This window comes from Talpa occidentalis, unplaced genomic scaffold (genome assembly GCF_014898055.3).
Source record: "Talpa occidentalis isolate TD23 unplaced genomic scaffold, MPIMG_talOcc4v2.1 talOcc4.7, whole genome shotgun sequence".
In the NCBI taxonomy this organism is placed as follows: Eukaryota; Metazoa; Chordata; class Mammalia; order Eulipotyphla; family Talpidae; genus Talpa; species Talpa occidentalis.
This window is the reverse complement of record NW_023605083.1, coordinates 73,310,180-73,336,223: the sequence shown is the minus strand read 5'-3', so window position 1 is coordinate 73,336,223 and position 26,044 is coordinate 73,310,180. Positions and strand designations below refer to the sequence as shown.

The window sequence follows — 26,044 nt, the reverse complement described above, 5'->3', positions numbered from 1 at the left end:
GGATCTGATTGGTCATTTTTATTTCCGGAGGAATTGAATTGAGGTAAGGAGAGAGCAGGACATACATCAGGGAAAGAGAGTCTGCTTGTGGGATGTAACTGTCATTGTGCTGTGACCACATGGTCAGTGGCTAGGGTGAGTCTATGGAAAGCCAGATGTGCTTTCTGGGGAAATGAAGCTTTTCCCTTACTTTTATGAACACCTTTTAAGCTTCCCTAGAGCCCATCACCATTCCTAAGAAGACAAAACCAAAAAAATACCAGACTAACAAAGCAGATGCCAATCCCTCTGAAGAGGCGTGAGAGCCACAGTCTCGGTGTGCTGAGTCTGAGCACTGAAGACAAAAGAGTGAGACTCCTAGGGTAGGTGCGAGAACACAGAGTCACCTACGTAAACAGCACTGCCGTTCCAGGGGGCACTGGCTAAAGGCCTGAACCTTGCTGCTGATGCCACGAAATTGTAAAATGCGTGAATTTTGCTTCAGCTGAACTAGCTCAGTGACAGATCATCTATTGAATATCCTCTGTATCTTTACTCACTGCATACAATAAAAACATGTTATATCGGCATTTTGGAACCGCCATGGCCATTTTCAAGATCATAAATGTAAAGACTTTTCCATTAAATAAAAAAATTGCTTTTAGACATGCAACATGCTGGGTATTTCATGAAGTGTATTTATAATAGGTGTACTTGCTGCATTTAGGAGTAGGATGAACACCCATTCCTTTCTTAGTATTAGGGTCAAGCAGCCCTCACTTGCCTCCTCCACCTTCACAGGAGACAGCTAATCCAGCTATACACACAATGGCTAAGTCTAAAGGTATTAAAATGAGACCCACAATGTTCCTTGAAGATGCTTTTTATTCACTAAAAACTCCGGGAAAGAAAGCCAAGGTCTTGATGCTGCTTAATATTGTATTAAATTTGGCTTTCTCCTTCAGCACTTACATAATTGACTTCGCAAGATTAGAATGGGATAAACTATGAAAACAACTAGCACTAATGGCTAAGACTTAGGGATAGTGCTTTCTCATATTTTCAGAATTTGAAGATTACCAATTTCAATTTCCATTAGAATTAATCACATAACATACAAGAGGAATAAATTTTTGTAGATACATAATTTTCCAGCTCACTCAAATATTAATTCTTTTACCTCAAATAAATCACATTTCTGCTGGCATGTATGCCATTTATAAACAAATATTTCCTGTAGTTAAAAAAATAATTAAACTTGGACTTGTTTTCAACGTGGTAACTTTTGTATTAAAACCACATGAAGGGGCCTCCCTGGTGGTGCAAGGGGTTAAGACACAATCTATGAAGCTGTCGGCAGCCTCTGCAGCACAAGTTCGATCCCACGGCCGGCCAGGGAGATACCCAATTGGCACAGCAGACCTCCTGATTCGCCCGCTGCTCCCCTCAGCAGTGTACTTCGGTCAGTCTGCCTGTTCTGTTCCCTACTCTGTTTCTGGTGAATCCTTTCACCCCCTGCACCTGTGGCCTATACCCCAGTTCTTGTATGCATAAATAAATAATCTTTAAAAAAACAAAACACATGACTATCTGGCTGTTGTCTCTTACCTGATAATGAAAATTGGGATGGTATTCAAGAAAAATGAAGATGTTAGTTAATTTCTAAACGTCAACACAATGTTGATTTTTAAAAAGCAACCTACAGCGGTTGAGTGCTGGGCTGTGAAGCTGCCCACAGCCTCTGCTGCGCTGGTTTGATCCCCAGTCACCAGCGCCGGCAAGGGTCCCACATGGCGCGACAGACCTCTCCTGCCGTGCCCGCTGCTCCCCTCAGCAGTGTGTTTCTTCAGTCTGCCTACTCTGTTCCCCACTCTGACTCTGGTGAATTCTCTCACCCTCTTGCGCTTCTGACTGTACCCAGTGCTTATATAAATAAAAATAAATCTAAAAAAAAAAAAATCAACCTAGAAGCATATAATCATTTATTTTCATCATTATTCACCAAATGACAGCATTCCTTAGATCTTACCAAATTTAACAAGATGTTATCAACCTCTGACTATAAAACTTTCAATGGGGGAAACCTAAGAAGAGAATCCTTTCCTAGGAATCTCAATCAAATTAGACTACTCAAGAGTGATAAAAATGCCTTTTGTTATGTGAATACTTGAATACAGTGACTTTTGTAAGCAATGAAGGATGGAGTGGGTTGCAGTAGAACCACTAAAGGGATTAGAGAGCTGAAACTTTCAGCCACACTCCTAGATTTCAGGCAAGGGGAGGGGCCACAGGTTGAACTCAACATAATAACACTGTTAATGATCAGTGAGTTCATCAGTCAAGCATAAATAAAAGCCAAAAGGAGGATGAGATAACTCTAAGGAAATAAGCCAAGGAGAGGTGCCATTTCCCTGCCTTGAGTTACATGTCCCAGTGTGCCATGAACTGGAATTCCTGAGACGGGGGAACTACTAGGATCTAGGGTTGGAGATAAGCAGCCATGCTTGGTATGTAAGTGAACACAAGCAGGCTTGGGAGATCTTGCTTCTGTAGCCCCAGCTTATACCTTGGTGCTGCTGGAAGAAGATCAGAGGAGATGCATGGAGACAGGGAGGAACAACTGGAATAGACAAATGGCTGGAGACATGTGGGGAGGCTAAGCATGGCTGCTGTTATCCTGATTTGTATTTTTGTGTCCCTTCTTCTACCCCAGTTTTGCCTGGACCCTTTCTTGTGGTTCTGTCAGCAGGTGTTTTGGATTTGTGACATGGTTTTGGGCCTCCACAGCCCTGCTTTGGGCTGACCTTGTTTGGTTGGGCATTTGTCCACAAGGGGATGGGTAATTTGGGGTGTTTTATTGGGAAACTACTATTAGGATTATCCTTTCTTCTCTTCTCTCTCTTTGCACACTAATTCTCTTTAAAGATCTTCCAGATAAGAGTCTGCTTTTCTTGCCTTTGTGAATGAGGATAGCCAATTCCTTTTAGAGCATGCAAGCCTTTACACTTGGGGTTCCTGGTCATGCTAACAGGAGGAGGCTTCCGAGAGCTTCAAGGTTGGTGAACATGTAGAGATTTGTGGAGACTTGTGCATCTGGAAAGTGCAGGGAAGCTCTTTGCCCTTTCCTTATGCTTTGCTCTATACATCTCATCTACTGGGCTATTCCTAAGTTATATCCTTTGCAATAAATTAGTAAAGGGGTTTCCTGAGTTCTGTGAATTGCTTGAGTAAATTAATCAAATTTGCAGAGGGTGTTCTGGAAATTTCTGGTCTATGGAGTTGATCAGAAGCACATACTAACATGGGCCTGCAACTGGCACCTGAAATCTGAAGGGGAGGGGGTTGCAGGAACCTCTACTCTATAGCTGGTACCTGTCAGGAACCCTACCCACCTCTATAGGAGACCTGTCCCTGTCTGTCTGTCTCTCTCTCTTTCTTTTTGCCTATTAGTGAATAAACAAAATATAAAATTTTCTGGAGATCCTATCCCTGGCACAATAAATGGACAAAGCCATCTTCACATGCCCCATTTGTATATAGAAGTCTGCTGCCTGAAATTGTAAGTCAGCCTTTCCAGATAAAGAATATTTAACAATGGAAGCCAATATTCACACCTCGGTAGGGTTTTCCTCAGAAAGGAAACGATTAAATCTTGATTGCTTTCCTCTAGCATCAGCATATCTTCAAATTAGGACAATTATGAACCAGAAGTCCCTCCTATCAAGAATAATCACATTCTTAAATGTTAATGACTCACTGCTTTACCTATACAAATTAACTTCAAATTTATATTTACCAGAACAGCTCTCACAGGAAAAATCTCTTTGGATGCTTCCAGGGTTTGGAGCCTAACTCTGATTATCTAATAAACTCTTTATCTATCACTGAGACTTTATTTTTCATGGTAAACCAGGCTAGTCAAGAAGAACTTATTGATGTAATAATTTTCTGTTATTCATCAGTCTTATGCAAAACATGACTTAAAATGGAGAGCCCTATTAAAAGGACAGGTCCGCATGAGTAATAATGACTGAACAATGAAGACATGTGAAGAGAAACTTGACCCAAACCCAGAAGCAGGTGAATGGACCCCAATGGGCTTTGCATGTCTTTTTGTTCAGGGTTACCTTGTTAGAGATATCCAAATTGCAGTTTGCTTCACAGAGGGCCACCACAATTGGCATGTTTCCATCTTTGCAGGCCACATGGAGTGGGGTGTTGCCATGCCTGTCTTGGAAATCAATGAAACATCCCTGGCTGATGAGAATTTGGATGACCTCCATCTGACATCGTCTTACAGCAAGATGAAGAGCAATGTGTCCATCCTGCAATAAACACAGGGGTTGTGAGCACTGTCACAGGTACATGGGCCTGGCCACTCATCTTCTTAGCTGCCACTAGGCTAGGCTTAATTGGAAATGGGATGGCTATTGTAAAGCCTAAAGGAGGATTAAGTGGCAGTCACACCTGGGGGCTGGGGCAAGATTCATACAAACCACTCTGCATAATCACAGCTTGATTCATCTGGGCTTTACAGTAATAGCAGATTGTACATTTTTGCCTCTGAATTTATAGGGTAAGTAATAATTGGGATTCCAATAGCTTATTTTATCAAGTGTTTGGAAAACATTTGCTTAACAAACTTTACTAACTTCTTAAGCAGAAAGTCTATTATCTTACACCAGGAGAAACTGAAAAAGCAATGCAAGGTGTTTGCTCAATTGGTCTTTATCTACTAGATCCCAGTAGTAACCTGCACCCCTGGTGGGACAATCAAAAATGCCTTTAGCCGTTACCAAATGTTCCCTGGGTGGGCTTGAGAGCCACTCATCTGTACCAAGAAAATACTCCACAACGGCAGTTACCAAATCTGATTACATATGGCAACATCAAAACCTCATCTTAAGTACAAGTTCACAATCACAATAGATTATGCTGAATTTGCTTAATTAAAATTAAAAGGAACTTTTGGTCTAAAATTGATGTTATCAGACAAATAAGAGCAGCCTATTGTCCTCTACAGAGCAACAGGTAATGGAAATAAGTAAACCACTTATGCTTTGCTTATCTACAAAATAATCATGCATTGCTAGTTTTAGCCCTAAATAAGGATTGTCTTGGGCTCAGTGATTATCACTGTACCTGTTCCAAAGCTAAAAACATAAAAAATAATACAGAAAACTGAGTATGACCAATTCATAAATTTTGTTACATGCAACAAATGAATATTAAACAGACACCAGAAAACTCACAGAATCCCTGGAACAGAGAAGAGAAAGATAATTTTAATTTGCTGCATTTAAGCTTGTTATTTTGCATAAATTGAGGAGTCTTGTGACCTCTCCAATCCCCAAGCTCACTTCTTAGTAAGTGTGACACATTTACCCACAAAGCACCTTGTCAGAAGCATTAAGGTCAGCCCCGTGCTCAGCCAAACACTCCACGATGTCATGGTAGCCCCTGGCAGAGGCGGTCAGCAGGGGTGTCTCTCCTTCCCGGTTCTTAATGTTCACATTGCAGCCGGCTTCACAAAGCGTTTTGGCCACAGCATAGTAGCCATGCCAGGCAGCACAGTGCAGGGGAGTTTCTTCCTCCTGCCCAAGGAAGCATAGAGGAGGACAATGCTAAAGCACAGAAGAAACTTACAGGCACAGTGAGGGTCTCCACACAATTTGATGGCAAAGCAGTCAAGGCAGCAGGAAACTTATGTTATTGGAGTGAAACATTAAACTGAAATAATGGACACAGGTCTGATGTCACTTCTTCATTAGTTTTCTTTCCTCAACACTTAGATGCTGGATGAATTTGGCTTTCTCAATATCTGACTGACAAGTGGCTTCTGGAAGCCTACTGGAACCATAAATTCAACTCTTCTGAACAACAGAACCCAGTGAGGATGGATTAAGTCAGCTTTCTTGTAAAAGGGCTTTCATCTGAGACTACTAAACAGTAGGAGAGTATTCTCTGAACAAGAATTCTTCTAACCATAACGCTTCACCATTTCTGTTATGTGCATAACACAAAAAATGAATCACACAAGTGTAATATTACTCTGGCAGAGAAGTAGCTGAGAAATCGAAACTTTAACAAGTCAAGGAAAAGGTTGGTTATGGGGTTGATAGGCCTGTACAGACCTAGATATCCACAAGCAGCTTGTTAGACACATGCCATATCATGCAGTGGGTCATGAACACAGACACTGCAACCAGACTGTGAATGCAAACCCCAGCACCACCACTAAGTGCTGCAGGAGGCCTTGTTGCTCCAGCCAGATAAGATACTGACAAGCAGCAAAGAAAAAGGGCCTCATACCGTGGGGCTGAAGATCTGGCATTCCTTTGCTTTTTGTTCTTGGTCACAGAGAGAGAAAAATTTATCAGAAAGTATATTAGGCAATAAATTATATGTATCAGCATACTGTAAGTAAATAGCAAGGATAATTGTTTGTTTAGAAACTAATTATTAAACAATTTGGCCCACTTGACAATGGGAGATGGTTTATTAAACATGCCTGACAAGCATTACAATACAACTATTATTGTAAGTTCTTTTTTGCCTTCCCTTGCAGTTTCTTGGGAAAGTTTTTAAATGAAACTATTTAAGTTAAGAAGTTTCTAGGTAGAGAAAGTTCTGATAGCTGAGTAGCAGCCGGCCCCTGGTGTAAAGGCCATAAGAATAAGAAAAGTTCTTTCTTTGCTTAAGCTTTAGCTGATGGGAATGTTCTGGTGACTATCAATTGTGTTAGGTTATTGTTTAGCTAAAACAATGAATTTTAGTGTAAGACTTAGTTTTTTATTGCCTTCTTGCTGAGAGCACAAAAAAGAGATGCGCTAATTGTTTCTACTTTGTTTCTATGAACTTGATAATGTAATCTCAATGCTTGCAAAAAACGTATAAATAAAGAATCTGCTGAGCCTTTCGGGCAGAAGATACTGGCACCTCACCAAGTGTCAGTGTCTCCTCATTCTACCTCATCCCCTTCCCCTCAGCCCCTAAGTTTCAGATCATTCGTATTCGCCGAGGCCGTCTCATCCTTTCAGGAACCCTGACACGACATTTTGCCGGAGGCTGGTCCCCGGCAAGTGGCGCTCGAACAGGGACTTGAAAGGTAAGATTTCTTTCCCGTGCGGGGACGGCTAGGATCTGCTCCATAGGGTAGGGCGCATACCCGCCTGTAGAGAAAGCAGGTTTGAGGGGAGCAGTAAGTCAAAACCGTAATCAGGCGAGTGAGTGTCTTATTACGTGATAAGGCGAGTGAGTGTCTTATCGTTGAGAAGCATTGGGCCATATTGAGTCTAAGGAAAGAGGACTCTTTATTGATATAAGTATACTTGTTAAGAGAGGCCTTAAGACCTCTCATGCGCAATTGGCTAGTTTCCTAAATTTTGTTGAGATATGTTGTCCTTGGTTTCCAAAAGATAGAAGAAAATTATGGCTGCCTGCATCCCTAAAGGGCATTAAAGAGGACTCAGCTGACAGCCCTGTATTAACAAAACAGTTGCCTGAACAAATAGATCGTTTTTGCCTGGCTGGAGGCAAAATGAAAAATGCAAAACAAAAGGTAAAAGAAAAAATAGCCTGCAGTATTAGAGAAAGTGATCAGGATTCTTGGGATAGTGAAATTGTTTTTCAAAAGCCAAAAGTTGATTCTAGAGCCAATACTGACCTCTTTGCAGAGGCATTGGCTCCCAATTATGAGACCATTCCAAAATCTAGCCCAAATTTCCAGCCCGGACTTGGTTAAAATTGTTGAGATAAAAATAAAAACTCAAAAACAAGTAAGAAATAATGTGTCATGATCTTAAATGAAAAAAAAAAAAAATGCTCCAATCTTTTCCTGTTAATTATTTGGGGAGGAGGCTAGGTTCCCCCTGGTGGAGTTTTGCCATTTGTTTCTTTTAAAATAAATAAATAAGGCATTTTTAAATAATAACATTCAAAGTTCATTCACAATTGGTAAAGTAATAGAAAATGGTTAAATATGACTATGTAAGATTATACGACTATAATATGACTAAAAGGTTTTTATTAAAATAGTATAAACCCACTGCGGTGGACAGGTGGGGGCTGCCCTTGATCTCAGCAAGCAGCTGCCTGGACTTTTTCTCCAGTGTTGGGATCACTGGCAGGTCTCTACTGCCTTCCTGCTGTGGGGGACTGAACTTTTCTATTGTCCACCTTAAAAAATTATTTTGGTTCATTCTACAAAAAAAGTTCCATTTCCCTGTATTTCTCTGATTTTAAAGTCTAAATTGTCTTAGGCAAAAACTGTTGAGTTACTTTTGACTTGCTAATAAGCTATATAGAATACTTATTGGTTGAATAAAAGCTTTTAATTTTACTTATTGGACCTGTAAAAGGTTAAGTTTCTTGTTAAAACTAGCTAACCTGGTAAAATATAAAGTAATAATATAGACATTTTTGAGCTAAATTCTAAACCTCAGTATCTTCACACATATTGGTAAAATAACTATATTTTAAAATATATGCACATGGCCAAAAATTTGTATGTATATCAAGAGATCTCTGTGTCTGTTTGTGTCTGTCTTTGTGTTTTTGTTTTGTTTTGTTTTTTACCTCCAGAGGACTAAAAATAAATGGCGCCTATATAAATTCTCATAAAAACAAATTTTGACATCATCTTCCAAAATTTTTAATATGCAAAAACTAGTTCAAATTTTATGATATAATTCAAAGCATATATGCCTTAAAGTTATGTTAAATATTAATAATCTACTCTGTGTAAATGTATCTTTAAAGTATTTTTCTTTCCTTGACTAAAAACGTATATATATGCATATATGTATGTATATGTAAAAATTTTTTTGTCATATTAACTTTACCAAGTGCAACTAAGCTATACTGTTTTTAAGTCAATTTTAGTAATCTGCTATGTTTAGAGTAGCATTTTGGGGTTGTGAACACACAAAGCACCTCCTTATGTTCTGGACTACTGAAAAAAAAACACCATCATGATTTGTTGAAAGTTTCAGTAATGTTTGAAGAAAAGAAAAAAAAAAATTAATGACTGATGGTTAATTTAAAAAAAAAGGTAAGGAAAAGTAGTTTTGTCTTAAAATTAAAATGTCTGATTGTGCCAAAATCTGGAAAAATAGGAAAAAAAGCTAAAATTAAGGGTATATAGTAAGTTGTAGAAGGTTTGAGGAAAGTAAATATTATTTGCCTTAATTTATAAAACCTGCAAATAATGGGTTTGAAGAAAAACAATGATATGTATTGGAAATTTGGCTGTATTACATTATTTAATCAATTTATTCATTTGATGGAAAAAAAACTAATTAATACTAAATCTTGCTTTCGTGTGGCCACACAGGCCATTTCAGTAAAAGTTATCAACATTGTGGTGCTGGACTAAACCGGTGCCTTCATGGAAATTTTGTGTTGTTGTTTCTGTTGTTTTTCTGATATTTATGACAAAGCTTCCCAAAAATCTAAATTCAAGTTCAAATCTGATAGACTGTCATTTGGCTAATGCAAGGAAATTTTGTGGAACCCCATTAGAGCTCCTGAGACACTCCACAAGGTTTCTCCCTTTCCTCTGGGAAAGGTGTTAGATAAATTTGTTCTATTTGGTAAAACTAAAAAAAAAACATTGTCATTTGGGATAATAATAAAACTTTGGCATGTACAAAAATGTTAACACTGGTCTTCTAAAATGTGCATAAAACCTCTCAGTACCTAATATGTATACAAATTGTCAGTGGTAATTGTCACCTTGTAATATTGTATACTTCGGATGTTTATTATTTATTGTTTATTGATTGTTATTACAAAAATTGTTTCTGAAAAAATAGAAAAAAAAAAACCTCAATAAATTCCTATTAATAAAACTGTTGAGAGTACAAATTTCCTACACAGGACTAAATATACCTAATATTTTCTAAGTGTTTTTTTTGACATAATACTGGTAATTTTTTTGCATTTTGTTCTGAATCCACAAAGTTTTCTTATTTTGGTGACCATGATCTACAGCAAAGTTGCAATTCTTTTTTCCAGCAAAGCTAACTTGTGTTTGCATTTTCTCTCCCCTTGATACCAACACAACATAAAAATAATGGTAGTACTCTTTTACTACTTATCTCAGAGTCTGTTTTTACATAACTTCCATAGGAATTTTGTCTGCTTAAACAAACAAACAAAAAAATTGGACATAAGTTTCATTGTGTGACTTTGTGTGGAGTTCTTTCAAAAGTTAAAACAGAACTAAACCAAAAAGAGAAAAACCTGTTTGCTTCGTTTGTAGGGTTCCAGAAACCTCCAGAAAAGGTGAGGAAGCTTGCCTCCATTGGCAGGACTGAATAACCCAGCCAACGAAAAGTCCCTAGTACCCTCATGGAGAGGAAAGCCCAGGTGGAGTCTGATGAGACCAACTTTGTTCCTGAAGCCTACATAGACCGAATGCCAACAGTTTGCTCTGATCGTATATAAAGTGTTCCAACAAAGCCAGCTAAAATTGCTGTTTAGTTATTCAGCCCTGTAATTGTATACAAAAATAGGTAATATGGTTTAAAAGTAAATTTAGTTTACAAACTTTTGCTATGCTGTTAAAGTTTGGGATCAAGGTTGGAAAAATTTGTGTTTTACATAAATTAAACCATATTAAAAATTTTTTTTTCTGAGACTTTGACATATTTGCTGTTTTGTTTTGGCTAATGCCTCTAAATTTTTTTTTTGCTTGGACTAATGAGCTGTTTTTCCAGAAATGGAGGACTTTTACTTTCTACAATGGACAATACCTGGAGGGACTAATTTTCTTTCACACTGAAACCCGGTAAAATTTTCATCTAAGACTACATTCCAACATCCATATATTCGATCTTCATCACCATGAAAATAATGGTCAAAAACAAAAAAGGGGGAGATGCTGCAGGAGGCCTTGTTGCTCCAGCCAGATAAGATACTGACAAGCAGCAAAGAAAAAGGGCCTCACACCGTGGGGCTGAAGATCTGGCATTCCTTTGCTTTTTGTTCTTGGTCATAGAGAGAGAAAAATTTATCAGAAAGTATATTAGGCAATAAATTATATGTATCAGCATACTGTAAGTAAATAGCAAGGATAATTGTTTGTTTAGAAACTAATTATTAAACAATTTGGCCCACTTGACGATGGGAGATGGTTTATTAAACATGCCTGACAAGCATTACAATACAACTATTATTGTAAGTTCTTTTTTGCCTTCCCTTGCAGTTTCTTGGGAAAGTTTTTAAATGAAACTATTTAAGTTAAGAAGTTTCTAGGTAGAGAAAGTTCTGATAGCTGAGTAGCAGCCGGCCCCTGGTGTAAAGGCCATAAGAATAAGAAAAGTTCTTTCTTTGCTTAAGCTTTAGCTGATGGGAATGTTCTGGTGACTATCAATTGTGTTAGGTTATTGTTTAGCTAAAACAATGAATTTTAGTGTAAGACTTAGTTTTTTATTGCCTTCTTGCTGAGAGCACAAAAAAGAGATGCGCTAATTGTTTCTACTTTGTTTCTATGAACTTGATAATGTAATCTCAATGCTTGCAAAAAACGTATAAATAAAGAATCTGCTGAGCCTTTCGGGCAGAAGATACTGGCACCTCACCAAGTGTCAGTGTCTCCTCATTCTACCTCATCCCCTTCCCCTCAGCCCCTAAGTTTCAGATCATTCGTATTCGCCGAGGCCGTCTCATCCTTTCAGGAACCCTGACACGACATTTTGCCGGAGGCTGGTCCCCGGCAACTAAGAACTATGTGACCTTAGGCAAGTTACTGAACTTCCACTTGCCTTAGACCCTTAACTGAAATTTGAAATCAGAGGATTATCCAGAGGGTCAAAGGAATGAATGAATGTTAGTACTTCTGTTTGATCCCCTGCCTTCTGTAACTTAAGTAGAAAACTAACTTTGGATAAAACCCAAAGGACCCAACCATATCGTTTAGCTACCTGTCCACCCTGCTGAGAGCAGGAGGAAGTGAGGGCAACAGCTACCATGACCCACCTTGTCCTGGAAATTGGGATTAGAGCCAAAGTTGCACAGTAACTGAACCACGTCAGAATGGCCATAACGAGCTGCCACATGAAGAGCTGTCTCTCCAGACTGCAAAAGAAACAAAGGGTCAGGGACCCCCTGGAAATAAGCTGTGGGGACTCCACAGCACTGGAGGTCCACCTATGCTGGGCTCCACATCCTCCCCTTTGTGGGGGCCCGCCTCCCCCAAACCAGGTGTCCCTTTGGTAACTGAGCTAGGAACCTAGGGTAGCCCCAATACTTGGTTTATCCTGTTTGTCAGAACTCCCCATTATCTCATATGTGACTCTCAGAGATTTTTTAAAACACCATTATTAGCTCATAAAATAACATCCTGTGAAATAGTAAAAGGTGCAACTTCCTTGTGATATTTTACTTATATTTGCCAAAAATTGTCAGAATAAACTATTATAAAAAAACAAGATACTTCATTGCCACCTGACAGAAAACTGCCGTTTAATAGACACATGTGTCTTTGAAGTGAATGTCATTCTTATATACGGTGCAGTGAGCAACCCACAAAAGTTTATGTGGAGTCGTGATATAAAGTGACAATTGAGTCTACAAGTCATTAGAAGCAGAGAAGGGGTGCCTGGCAGAATTCACAATGATGTGTGGGTAGGACTCCCAGGTGCAGCTTCCATGAATGCCACTTGACTCAAAGGATGGTTGTGCAGTCTGAAACATGCAGATATCTTGTTAAATCAATAATTTGTCTATTTTTGCCTCAAAAGGCTTACTCTACATGCATTGTCTCATTAATCCTTCTAGTACCAATGATTATAAGGTCAGCATTGTCAGTCACTTCAAAGATGAAGAAAATGGTAAAGAATTGTGTTTAAAGGCACCAGGCAAGTCAGAACTCAGGTCCCTGGTTGTCCTTCCAGTAGAAATTTCAGTCAACATGTTAAGAGGCAGGTAAATCATAACTTGCATATTATGTCAACTACCTGGTAGATTTCAGCTCAAGGCAGATTTTAATAACAGAGTAAGCTACCCCAGCAAAAAGAAACTTCTATATTAAATTTTCTGTCAGAAGATATTGGCTTTGAATCCTTGTTCTTTGGGTCCTGATGCACATGGCATATCAATATTTAAGAGCATCCTTTAATTACTTCTTCCTGTCACTGAGAAGAGAAGTGACCTTACCTTGTCTTTAACATTCAGGGGGCATTTGTTCTCACTGAGAAATTTCAAGGTATCTACGTGGCCATGCCGAGAGGCCCAGTAGATGGCATTGGATCCACCCTGTACAAACACCAACATGGAGTCACATTCCCAAAGAATCCATGGGTCTGAACACACGCATCACTCAGACTCACTGTATTTCCCTTCCCACGTGACGGCAAACTCCAAAGGAGCAATTTCCAAGAGAAATAAAATTCCATTTTTTAGTTTTGACAAATAAACCCTGGTTATGCCAGGACATTAACATTGCAGGAAATAAATAAAAGGTTTTCAAATAAATTTCAAAATAAAAGGTTTTTTTTTTTTTCCATTAAAAGGCTTCATTTTAACCTCTGCTAGAATTCCCCGTTTTGTAAAGGGCCAGATCCCACCACTTTTATCCCTTGAAAGTCAATGGAAGCTGATGACAGATCCACTGAAATGACCACTAGCTATTAATTGTGATTTTACTTCTTTTTGTTAACAGATAATTCTTTTTTTTTTTTAAGATTGATTTATTTATACAAGAACTGGGGTACAGGCCAGATGTGCAGGAGGGTGAGAGGATTCACCAGAGACAGAGCAGGGAACAGAATAGGCAGACTGAAGAAATACACTGCTGAAGGAAGCAGCAGGTGAGACAAGAGAGGTCTGCTGCGCCATGTGGGACCCTAGCCGGCCAGCTGGGATCGAAGCCGTGCTGCAGAGGCTGTGGACAGCTTCACAGTGTGGCGCTCAAATGCCTGTGTCACCAGGGGAGGCCCGGTGATTTTACTTCTAATGATATTTTTATCTTCAGTGTCTCATCCTTACTCTGTTGCCTTATTAGACATATAGCAAACACACTTCTGATGAGATTAATAATGCAAATTTTTCCAAACATGACTCCTGAGTAAATGTGGGGAGTGAAATCTGTGTAGTGTACAAAGAGCTGATGTCAAGCAACAGACTCCAAATGCTTGCCTCTTTATAACGTACATTAGACTGTCAGGCTATGGAAGCAGTTTATCTTCCTTCATGGAAAACTGAGAAGTGAAATAGGGTATACATGTTTTTCTGTTACTGCTGTGATTAGGAAACATTTGGAAATACTTAAACAATTAATAGATTTACAATAAAACAGAATTATGACCTTATCCTGGACATCGATTCTTGAGCCTCTCTTAATGAGCAACTGTAGTATTTGAATATTCCCACAGCCAGCAGCAATAAGCAACGGAGGTGTCCCATGCTGGAATAGGCAAGAAAAATAAATAGAATTTTTCAGGTTTAGTAGGAAAAAAGTCCAAACTATCACTGCCATCCCACTCCTTCTTAAGTCTCAACTGGGATTTACCTACTGCTATGTAAAGGGACTGGAAGACAGAAGAACACACTGGCTCTACTACTTTTAGATTTATAATCCAAATAACATTTCCATTTGAAAATGAGACAATTAAAATTTCATGGATAAAGGTGCAATAGGTGCAGAGAAGAAAGGCCCACAATACAGAAAGATCTTATTTCTAATTTGATTCACTCTCTAAACAGAAGTGATTTTTCCTACAGCATGGAGTTTTGCAAGAGGGAGGGAAAATGGAGAAGCAGATGAAGTCTTTCCACCTTCAACTTAGAGGTGCAGAGTGACCCTGACCCGTGACACACACAACTGCTACCTTTAGCCTCCACCACACTGCCCCTGGCAGAATAAATCCAGACCTTGTTGGGTTGGTTAACATCATAGCTGGACAATGAACCCAGGAGGTGCTGCAGGCCTGGGACATTGTCATCATTGATGGCATGGATGATGGCTTTCATCACAAAGGAGTCTTCCTCATCCTTGAGAAAAAAAGAATGACTTAGCTTGCAGGCCATGATCTGCTTATGAACATAAGAGAAATCAATGCTTGATTGTTAACAGGAACATTCAGAATGAAAGAAGCCACTGAAACCCCAAATCCACATGATCATGAAGGGAAGAAAGTAGGTTACTTTTAGCCACTTTAATGTTGAAAACTAACATCATCTACAATTTTCCTGTGCCTTAATGTCACCTGCATTGTGAAACAGAGAGCACACAGCATTCAAGATTGAGATTTAGAACAGTAACTGGTGACAAATTATCCTTTGTATTTAATCTTAAGAGTCCTTAAAATAGTCCCAGAAACCACTCCAGAAAATTTCAGGTGTAACTCAAGACTGAAAACCACAGAACCAAAGAAATGATTCTGTTGAAGAAGATAAATCTTTTTAATTTGTAATTTCTCCACTTACAGAACTGTCATTTACTGATCACTGGAAATTCTTCCCTCTCTAGCTAGAGAATAACAAGACAAAATTCTCTGAAATCTATTCACATTTTTTTTTTAAATTCCCTAAAGGGGATAAATCTAAAAATATAGACCAGAAAAAGGAAAAACGGGTGCATTTTTAATTATAGGTGGAAAATAACTAAAGATGTTAAACAAAAAGTTTGTTAAATTTTTGCCACTACGCCAAAGTTCTCTTATATTAAGATTCTCCCCAAATATGGTATGCTAAAACCCAAGAATAATAAGCTAAAAATTCCAAACAAAGTTTCTAAACTTAAAGAGGTAACGATTCCTGAAATTTCCAGTCTGGAAAAGCACGTCACTAGCCGATGATGATCCTTGCCTGTAGGGCAGAATGGGAAAAATATTTCTCTGCACTCTCTCTTCTCTACAGATTTGAATCCAAACAAACTTTGTGAGGTTTTTAATAATATCTGTAGAATGCATGTTTAAAAATGCCATTGGATTTGCCTTTCTATCATCATAGTAGTTAATGACTAAGATACTGTATGAAAATGAAAAACAAGAGAAATGGGAAAACGGGAAGAATATGCAGGTTGTTACAACCAGCCCTCCTCATCACAGGTATTAAGATGAGTAGAGAAAACATGAGGTTGGGAAGGGGGCTTCCCAGCTGGAGCTTTTACACAACCATGGGTCTCTTACTCTGGATTTTTTATTGCACTATGTACAATTTCCTACCAGCTCACTATTTATGATAACTTTAATTTATTTCATTTATCTCTCTAGATTCCACTGCCACCATCTAACAATTCCCCAATCCACTCCTCTCCCTTTCCTAACTTGCTTCCTTCTGATTTCTTTTTCCTTTCTAACATTTCCTATCTCTTTTCACTCTATAAGGCTAGACCTGCAGTTTCAGTGAAACAAGCTTCAAGTCTAGTGATGTGCTCTTGGCTGGGGAGTCCCCAGATTCTGCTCAGGAAATGGTGACTATTCAGTTACAGGAGCAGGATAGTTTCCACAGCACCAGCCTTTCTGCCTTTACTGAAGTTCCCTCTGCCTCCAGAGCTCACAAGCCCTGATTATGTGACTGTCAATGGAAAGTCATGTTGCATTCAGATATGTTTAATAATATCTGAAGAGTTCATCTGTGATTAGGTTTCAGTTTGGATTAAGGGGGGAAATTTATGGAGTTGTTCTCAAGGGCCTTGAGCAGTCAATACAATATTAACAAAGCAAGTGGATTTAGCCTTCTGGTTTACCACAAGCTACTCCCACTGCATTTTCTCTGACTTTCTAGTGAGTTTATGTGTGTGTGTTGCAAAGTTATGATCCAAGAGTCCTCAAGATCAGGGGCAACAGAGGGCTCTAATTTCAGTTTGTGAAAATTGGAGTTTTTTTTCCTCCTCTACTGATTAGCCATTTTTACCAAACAGTGCATGAGGGTAATATTAGAGGCAGCAGGGTAGGAATAGGTACAGTGCCAATCAAAACAAAGAGAAAAGAGGATAAAAGAAGTAACAGAGTATATCAAATCAGTCATTCCAATTCTCTACCTCAAGAAGAGTAAGAATAGGCCTGGTATTTCCATGACTTCAGGGTTTTTTTGGTTGTTGGAAAAAACAGAATAACTAAAACATTTAAATACACAGTGTTAAGAAAGAACCACACCAAGAGAACAGGTTTGCTTACCAGAGTATCATCGCTCCTGGCAACACTCATGTTACTTCTGGACAAGAATGACCTGGATAATCTTTGGCACAGTGATATCAAGCGAACGGATTGCTTTAAAAAAGAGAGAGGGAAAAAAAGACAGGCAGGGGAAGCAAGTGAGCTTATGCAACAATGCTCCAATTAGTACAAATGACAGAGTTTTGGGATAGCACTCACTGCTGGCAGCACGTGCTCTGCAGGGGTGGGCGAATCCACAAGTAGGTTGGATTATATTTGCTTCAAGACTAATTCTAAAGGTCTTACATATCAAGATAAGGATACAGAGAGATTTTCTTTCTGGATTTCACTATTGAATTATAGGAATACCCTCTATCCCTCTCTTGCTATTTTGATTTTCACTCTTGGAGAAATGGTATTAGCCAGGCAAACTCCTTATACATCCCCCTCAGAGGTACGGTATGTAGAGGCCTCACCTTGTGTCCCCGTGTGCAGGCAAACTGGTAATGGCAGATAATATGACTACCAAAACTCAAACAGTCACTTGAAATGAAGAGGTGGAGGCTACCTAATAGGACAAACACCTCAGCATTTATTCTTAGGGGCAAAATCAAGACATGAACTGTGTGTGTGTGTGTGTGTGTGTGTGTGTGTGTATGAGTGAGAGAGAGAGAGAGAGAGAGCGCCTTCTGGCGATTCTCTCTACATTTTAAGCCTTATTCTGAGGATTTCTTTAAAACTGACAGTTAACTATTATGTAACCTACAACAGTGGTTCTCATCCCTTCATGACACTCCAATTTGATGGGTGTGAAAATGAGGTGCATTTCTGGTCCCATGCTGGGGAGACAGAGCTGGTAAGAGTTTCCTTTAGACTTGACTTGACCCTGTGCATAGGAAGCCAGCCTCCCTAACCCTAAATTTTCATTTGTTCAATGATAGCTGGAATACCCTTCAGAGCCATGTTCCACACAGTCCCTGCACACATTGTCCACAATGAAAAAGTACAAGAGATCAAGGGCCTTTGTCCCCATCCCACCCCTATTCCAACCACTCATAGACCAAGGCTGGATTTAAGAACCATTTACACAAGTTATGTATAAACATAATACCATGTTGCTTCCCATAAAAAGAATACATTTAAAATGTGACTTGTTACATTAAAAAAAAAAAAAATATTGTGCTGATTCAAAAAAATCTGTCCTGGGAATGGTTTTGACTTTGATAGGTACAAAAGTACATGTGAAAATATGAATATAACAGAACTGTAATGTTATTTTTGCTTATCTTTGAAAACAGGTTAATGGCACAGAGTACAGAGTAAACCATTTTAAAAAGGATGCACTTTGTATTGCCACCATCAGAAGAGATGGGCACTGATCCAAGCAGCTTCACAGAGGAAACAGAGTAAGTTAATCCCTCCATAGCAAACAATCTTACTTTCCACTTTTTCCGGGCTGCAAACTTCTTGAATTTCTCCATGTTTACTGCTGATGCTTTTCTACTAAGTGCTTGCTGGGTATCTTTAGGCTAAAATGAAAGATTAAAAAAAAAAAATTACAGATATGTGTTACAATTTTATAAAACCTGTCATTATTTGGGATGCTAACACAATGACCTTGCTAAAATAAAACAAGCTGGAATAATATGAAATGAATCTAGTTTCTAGTGACTAAATCTTGTGCCTGGGTAGGGGTTTGATAAAAACCATAAAAGCTGAATCTTGGGGAAAAGTTGAACAGGTAAATTTGGTGTCAAGCTGAAATACAACTTTCTACACTGAGAGTTTGGGAATGGTAAGGCCATGTTATAAGCCATTTGACTTGAATATAATTACGTAATTTAGAGCTAGGCTAGGTCTTAAGTCAGCAAATCTAGTGTAACAACATTACAATGCTTTCTATTGCATCTTTTCCACAAGCCATTTAACTCTACCACACAGAGGAGACACCATTGCCTTCTGGGGAGCCCAGTTGTAGGGTAAATTAAGTAAATCAGGCCCCTCCCCCCACCGGGGCCAAGAGTGAGGGGCTCGTGCACTTATGATTATGGACACCTGGGCCCAAGGAGCATGGGAGTGTGCGTGCGTAAGTGCAGGCACCTGTGGCAGGAGGCCAGGGATAAAAGGGCAGCATTACACTGAAGTGGGACTACGGCTATAGGAGACCACTCTGAGGCAGGACCAAGAGGCTGAGAATGCTAGAGAGAGGTCAGAGAAAAGCAAAAAGTTTGGCCAGGGGCCAGAAGTCTGTCAAGCCTCCAGGAAGTCATGGTCCCTGGTCCGGCCTGTGCCTGCTCCCTGCCTAGTGTGCCTGGTTCCCTGAGAGGCATTAAAGGTCTGTAAGATCCACCAAGGGTTCCAGGATTCTCTTTATCTGTGTGATTCGATAGTGAACCTGCCCCGGGCAGGCTTGTACTACACCAGGTAACTGCTGGGAGCTTGCACAAACAAAGAGTTGTCCAGTTGCCCCAAACCTTATTACGTCATGCAAACAACTGCATTAAAATCTGCTTATTGATTCTAAGATTTTTTTTCCTGTAACTGTCTCATTCCCCTCCCTTAGTTCTTTCTGGTTTAGTTAAAACTACAATTCGTTAACCCAAATGCTGACAGGCACCAGGCAGATAACTTAAAAGTGCCATATGTCAAGCGTGGCCACAGGCCCATGCCATGTTTCTAGTGGACTTGGAGAATGAAGGCTGTGTTCTTCAGATTTTTCAAGAGAAGTTGGAAATGTAGATTTGATATGATACTGAAATGCTAGAAACTAATTCAAAATCTTTTTTAAAAAATTGTTTGGGCCACCATCCAAAAGGTCAAACCAAATATGGCTCTTGCGTGGACTTCACCTTCAGCTCCCCATTTATAATCCCGAATCATGACAGCTTATTCCTCTCCATGTCCATTGTCATTAGAATACTCACTCATCTGTTAGTTCTCTTAAAATATGACACTAATAGCAAACACAGTACTCCACATGGACCTGTGGTTAGGATCCAGGGCAGCTAGTAATAGCCTTATACAAATGAATTCCTAAATGCCCTATATAACTCAAAGTAACCACATTATACAACTTACCTTGATCCAAGGATGCTGCAAACTATCTTGAATGGTCATTCTCTTCCTTTTGGTGTGGGGAGGAGGGGGGAGTGGGAGAGAGGAGAAAAAAATGCTGTGACTATAGAAGTAAATGTTACAGTGGTTCCCATACCCATTGGGCCTACCAAGCAAATGCAGCATGTTTTGGCCTTTATGGAAAAAAGCCAAAACAACCTTGGTCTTTTGTTGATGGTTTCACTGTGCCTCCAGGGACAATTGAGCAGGTACACAGAGCCCTGACTAAATTCCTGAAGTATTTTCACATGACATGCTTTCCTTTGCCAGGTGAAAACAACCAGAATCTCATAAATATAAGGTGACTAGTAAAGGTGTTACTAACCCTCCAGGTGCTAACCAGCTGAGGACACAGATGAGCTTCTTGCAGGAGTAAAAGACACTCACTTTGGATCCTTGACGAGGAGTCTTCTTATGAAATCTTTGGCTAGGGCACTGGTATTACTGAAGTATTCTTCCTCAAATTCATAGTTGACAGCAGATACATTTGCTAATGTTTCTTGTTTATTGTCTCCAAGAAATGGGGAGGCCCCGCTTAGACTGTTAATAAAGTGAGGTATAGAACATGAATAATTATTTCTCATGTTGTCATTTCATTCCTCTAATATCTGATAGAGGGACTGAAGAACTATAATCTGGCACTTAGGCAGTCACTTTAGAATACTTAATTACATGCTACTTTGTATTTAATTGTCATGAACAAAAACTGCAGCTTAATACAAAGGGAAAATTTAAAACACTAATTTGAAATAACATGTAAATTAAAAAAAAAAAACTTTACCTATGTTCTCTGCAGTGACAGACAGCTATGTTTTCTTTCAGTGATTATGCTACAGTTTTGGATGATTAATTTTAAATATATGAGAAAATGTTTGATTATTACAAACGAAACATGGTCTGGGGTATAAAATGAGTATGTTTACATAGAAATTATGCATAAGCTGAAGAGAATACACCACATACAATGGTTCGTAAAACATACAGTCTCAAAGAGAGGGAACTGTGGACTTTGGTACTTACAGAATGTAGGTTATTACCCCAATACTCCTAGACACAAAGCAAAGACAAAAATAAATGTCAGGGGAAGAGTACAACAAACCAGAAAGATAACAACATCAAGGGTACTTTCCTTACCACATATCTGCCTCAAGACCAAGAGGTTCATAGTTGACTATCTCAGGAGCTAAGAAGAAAAAATGTATATTTAGTTTTTGGAAGGAAGTGAATCAACAGATTCTACCATGAATGAAGCAGAAACAAGTATTATGGCAATGATGCTACAGCTACATCATGACAGCATGATGTTTATGAGAATTGAATAATCCCAGAAGCAAAGGAACTTACCAACAAACTCTGGTGTCCCAAATATGTTTTTGAACTCATTTCCAAAGTCAATTTTATGGGCCAAACCAAAGTCAATGATTTTGATCCGAGGTTTGGGGACATTTCTATCCAAAAGCATGATGTTTTCAGGCTTTAAAAACCAAAAGAAATAGTATGGCAATGTTCAATGCAGCATTATTCACAACAATCAAAGGCAGACATAATTCAGTGCCCACCAACACAAAAACAAAATGCGGTATAATGGAATATTATTCAGCCTTAGAAAGGAAATAAATTATAACACATGCTATAGCATGGATGAACTGTTAAAACATTATGCTGTCCTCTGCCTAAATAAGTGAGACACAGAAAGGCCATACTATATGATTCTACTTATATGAAGTTCCTAGATTAGGCAAATTATAGGGACAGAAAGTAAAATGTGGCTGCCAGAAGCTGGAGGAGGAAAGACGGGGATTTAGTGCTTAATGGGTACAGAGTTTCAATCTGAGAAGATATCTAAATTCTAGACATGAATGGTAGTGATGGTTGTACTATTGTCTTGTGAATGTACTTAATGTTATGCTTGTGAATGTACTTAATGTTATGCTTAAAATGGCTAAATGGTCATTTTTACCACAATAATAATCTTAAAATGCTATGTATGACATGTGAGGCCAAGGACAAGATGAGAGAAGAGTTTTTCCTCTCCCCTGAACAAATAAAAAAATCGAGTTAAAAGAATCACTGAAAGAAACCACTAGGAAAAACGCCCTGGTTTAGGTTCTCCCAGAAGCATACCTGCAACAGGGAATTGGGTGCAAGAGGCTTATGTGGAAAGTATGCCAGGAAGAATTAGGTCAAGGAATGGGGGGACAGGAAAAGGAAGGAAGCTGATGCAAAGAGTCTTATTAAGGTGGGGGCCCTTTGGGGAACTTAGGGAGAAAGAGTTGCATTCAGTTTTCCAAATGAAGCACGAAGGAGTTGAGTATTTACCCCCCATTTCCACCATCCTCCATTGCCAAGAGCACTTCTGTGGACATTTACTCTTTGGCAGTTCCCAGGGCCCCAGAAACCAGATGTCAGAGAATCAGCGGTGTTTGCAGCAGCTTCTTTGAGGTGTATATTAGTGAGTGTTGGGGAATACAGCTGGGGTTTGACAGTTTTGTTACACTAAGTATGGAGAACATCCTCCCTCTTCAGAGATCTTCTTTTTTTTTATTTATTTTATTTTTTTAAATAATAAATTTTATTTTTATATTCCCCATACAATTGCAACCCCCCCATTCTGACCCCAGTCCCTCCCCTCCCGCCCCCAACCCCCAAAAAGTGTCTCTGGTTCATAGTTTTTTGTTGATTTTGATTTTCACTTTCTTATAGTTATTCATTTTCCTGGTCCCTTATTTAAGTTTTCTAGATTCCTGCTATGAGTGAGACCATCCGGTATTTTTCTTTTTCTTTTTGGCTTATTTCACTGAGCTTGTAATCAGGGAAATGCAAATCAAAACTACCATGAGATACCATCTTACACCAGTGAGAATGGCACATATTAAAAAAACTAGCAACAACAAATGTTGGCGAGGTTGTGGAGAAAAAGGAACTCTCCTGCACTGCTGGTGGGAGTGCAAACTGGTCCAACCACTATGGACAGCTGTGAGGAGATTTCTTGACCTACTAAACATTGAGCTTCCATATGATCGAGCAATTCCACTCCTAGGTATTTACCCAAAGGACAGGGAAACATCAGTTCCAAAGAGCACCTGCACACCTATGTTTATAGCAGCGCTGTTTACAATAGCTAAGCTTTGGAAACAGCCCAAATGCCCAAAAATAGATGACTGGATCAAGAAGATGTGGTACATATATACCATGGAATATTACTCAGCATTCAAAAAAGATAAACACATGCAATTTGCAGCAACATGGATGGCACTGGAAGGGATCTTCAGAGATCTTCTTATCCTAGCTACAAGCGATCTGAATCTTTTACTTAGCAATAGTCACATGCTATTTATGACAATCTCCTGCCTGCCCTTGGATGGTACCTTGAATCTCACATTGCCATTTTCTGTTGCTCACCTGTATGTTTTCACTTCCCAGAACCCATAACCCCTGTGGCAGTTGGGAGTATGACAAACCTTTCTATCTCCCAGAATGCCTTGCCTCCAGCCAAGCAAAGATCTCAATTAACCAACCTTAGAGTTTTGTGTAATTGATTGCTGGTGACAGCAGCAATGAGTCTTTTTTGCACCAAGAAGGAAAGCAGAGATCAGGATACCTTCTACCTTACTGCCTTGCAGGCATAGGGGGATGGAAACTGGGCAGCCAGGCTGCTACAGGCTAATAATGCCCCGTAACCAACAACAGTCCTCTTATTTAAAGACCTGGCTGGCTACGAACCCTTGATTCTTCTCCAAGAATTATCAAATATATTTACTGATCTTAAGCCTCTATCCCATAATGTTAGGAGGCCTAGAGGTAGTTGTTCGTTATATATTTGCTCATTTATGGGACAATCCCACTTGTTAAACCTATAAAGGAAAAAAAAAAAAAAAACAACATGTATCTCTTTCAGAGGCTTCATTTTTTCTTAGCAAACAAAGAACTGATAGTGTGGTTCACTTAATCTTTCTATCATATCTTCTGGCTTGTACTCAGTAACATACCTTAAGATCAAAGTGGGCAATCTGAAGGGAGTGCAGGTAGTAAACACCATTCAGAATCTGTTTGAGAAATTCTGTTGCTTCTTCTTCAGTCAAAGATTCCTTTTCAGCTAAGAAGTCAAACAGCTCGCCTCCTGCAACACTGAAAACCAAGAAGCAGCAGCTATGGGTGACAGTTTGGTTTTGTATTGATTTGTTTTGTCATAGATTACTGCCACACTCATTTCAGACCACAAAGACATACTGAAACTGCTCATCAGAATTCAATTAAATGGAATTCTGCACTCAGGTCTATCTGTACTTGAAAGCATGAGGATATACTTTCTTGATGTGCTCTTTCACAACTGGGGAGAGAGCAGAGACAGAACAGGAGGGAAAATAAAATTAATGGATCCTTAAAACATTTTTTTTAAAGATGTATTTATTTATTTATACAAGCACTGGGTACAGTCAGAAGCACGGGAGGGTGAGAGAATTCACCAGAGCCAGACCGGGAAGCAGAACAGGCAGACTGACAAAGTACACTGCTAAGAGGAGCAGCAGGTGCAGCAGGAGAGGTCTGCACACCATGTGGGACCCCAGCTGGCAGCCGGGGATCGAACAGGCGCTGCAGAGGCTGTGGGCAGCTTTGCAGCTCAGCGCTCAACCGCTGCACCACCGGGGAGGCCCTGGATCCTTAAAACATTTTAATTAAACATAGTGACGCAGTCTTAACTTACTGATTAGAAAACAAAACTACAAGCCAACTTTGTACAGATTTACAGAACACATCTTTCTAGTCCAATCAATTTGTACCTGTAAGGTTTATAATCTGCTTCGGCAATCGATTTTTTAAACCCAAAACCACAATATATATATAGCCTGACAAGGATTATTTTCTTTTCATTTTGTAAGTTTTTTATATGTAAATACTTAAATATTTATAAAAATCACATTTAATAATGAATTCAACAAATACCTTAACTAATAAGAATACTCTTAGACAAAATTGAGATGTACATGTTGTGTAGGATTTAGGTGTCTCTCTAGACAGACTGTAAATTGCTGGAGGCCAGAAATCAAGCCCCCATCACCCTCACCCCTTGTTGGCTCACAGTTACCCACCGCCCTACCTCCTCACACAGTGCCAGCCACACAAGAGCTCAGAACATTTTTACTGAGTGGTGTAGGGTCAATGAGTTAACAATCAGGCATTTTTTATGCCCTCCCACTGCTAGCATGGATGGCTGTGTGGAGAGGTGTGGGCACAGGGCCCGCATGCCTTGGTTATGGCCACCGGCCAGAGAGAACAGTGTGCCCATGGGTAAGAGTGGGCACCTATGCCCAGAGGTGCAGGGAAAGGCCACCGTGTCAGCACAACAGGAGGAGCACTCTGAGATGAGATGCGAGATGACAGAGACTGAGAGCACCTGAGAGAGAGTGCGGAGATTGTGGGGTACTGGGAGATGGCCCGTGCCTGCCTCCTTGCATGCCAGCCTCCCTGCCTGTGAGTCTGGTTCCCCGAGAGAGCATTAAAGTCCTGTAAAATCTGCAGAGGGCTCTGGACTCTGTTTACTCGTCTGCCCAGATCCACAGGGAAACTGCCCTGTGCATGCTGGCATGAGAAGTGGATCAATGAACACACTCCCCTAAACATTCCACTATAGGGATTAATGGCAAAAGACAGGGAGCTTTTAAGAAAGATTTTATGAATTAATCTCTATCAAGTTGAACTATACATTCATGACACAGTAATTAACTTACATATGTTCTTTCTTTCTTTGCACAAGACAGTTCCATAAACAATATACCTACCACATCTACATCCAGAACAAGAAAACTGGTGCTTATGAGACTAAATAATAATAAAAATGCTGTTTT

General features: G+C 39.5%; 1 protein-coding gene across 4 annotated transcripts in view; it reads right to left on the bottom strand.

Moving 5' to 3' along the window:
- Positions 1-26,044, bottom strand: part of DAPK1 (death associated protein kinase 1) — a 219,982-nt gene that overhangs the window by 55,636 nt on the left and 138,302 nt on the right. For all 4 annotated transcript variants that reach the window (XM_054688880.1, XM_054688879.1, XM_054688881.1 and 1 more), the window contains 14 exons: positions 24,188-24,326; positions 21,543-21,672; positions 21,333-21,381; positions 21,219-21,245; positions 20,586-20,738; positions 20,163-20,208; positions 18,524-18,613; positions 17,106-17,198; positions 14,857-14,976; positions 14,291-14,389; positions 13,141-13,239; positions 11,962-12,060; positions 5,376-5,573; positions 4,107-4,304 (listed from right to left, as the gene is read on the bottom strand). In XM_054688880.1, coding sequence (XP_054544855.1) covers positions 4,107-4,304; positions 5,376-5,573; positions 11,962-12,060; positions 13,141-13,239; positions 14,291-14,389; positions 14,857-14,976; positions 17,106-17,198; positions 18,524-18,613; positions 20,163-20,208; positions 20,586-20,738; positions 21,219-21,245; positions 21,333-21,381; positions 21,543-21,672; positions 24,188-24,326 — 1,540 coding nt within the window. The remainder of the gene's footprint in view (positions 1-4,106; positions 4,305-5,375; positions 5,574-11,961; positions 12,061-13,140; positions 13,240-14,290; positions 14,390-14,856; positions 14,977-17,105; positions 17,199-18,523; positions 18,614-20,162; positions 20,209-20,585; positions 20,739-21,218; positions 21,246-21,332; positions 21,382-21,542; positions 21,673-24,187; positions 24,327-26,044) is intronic.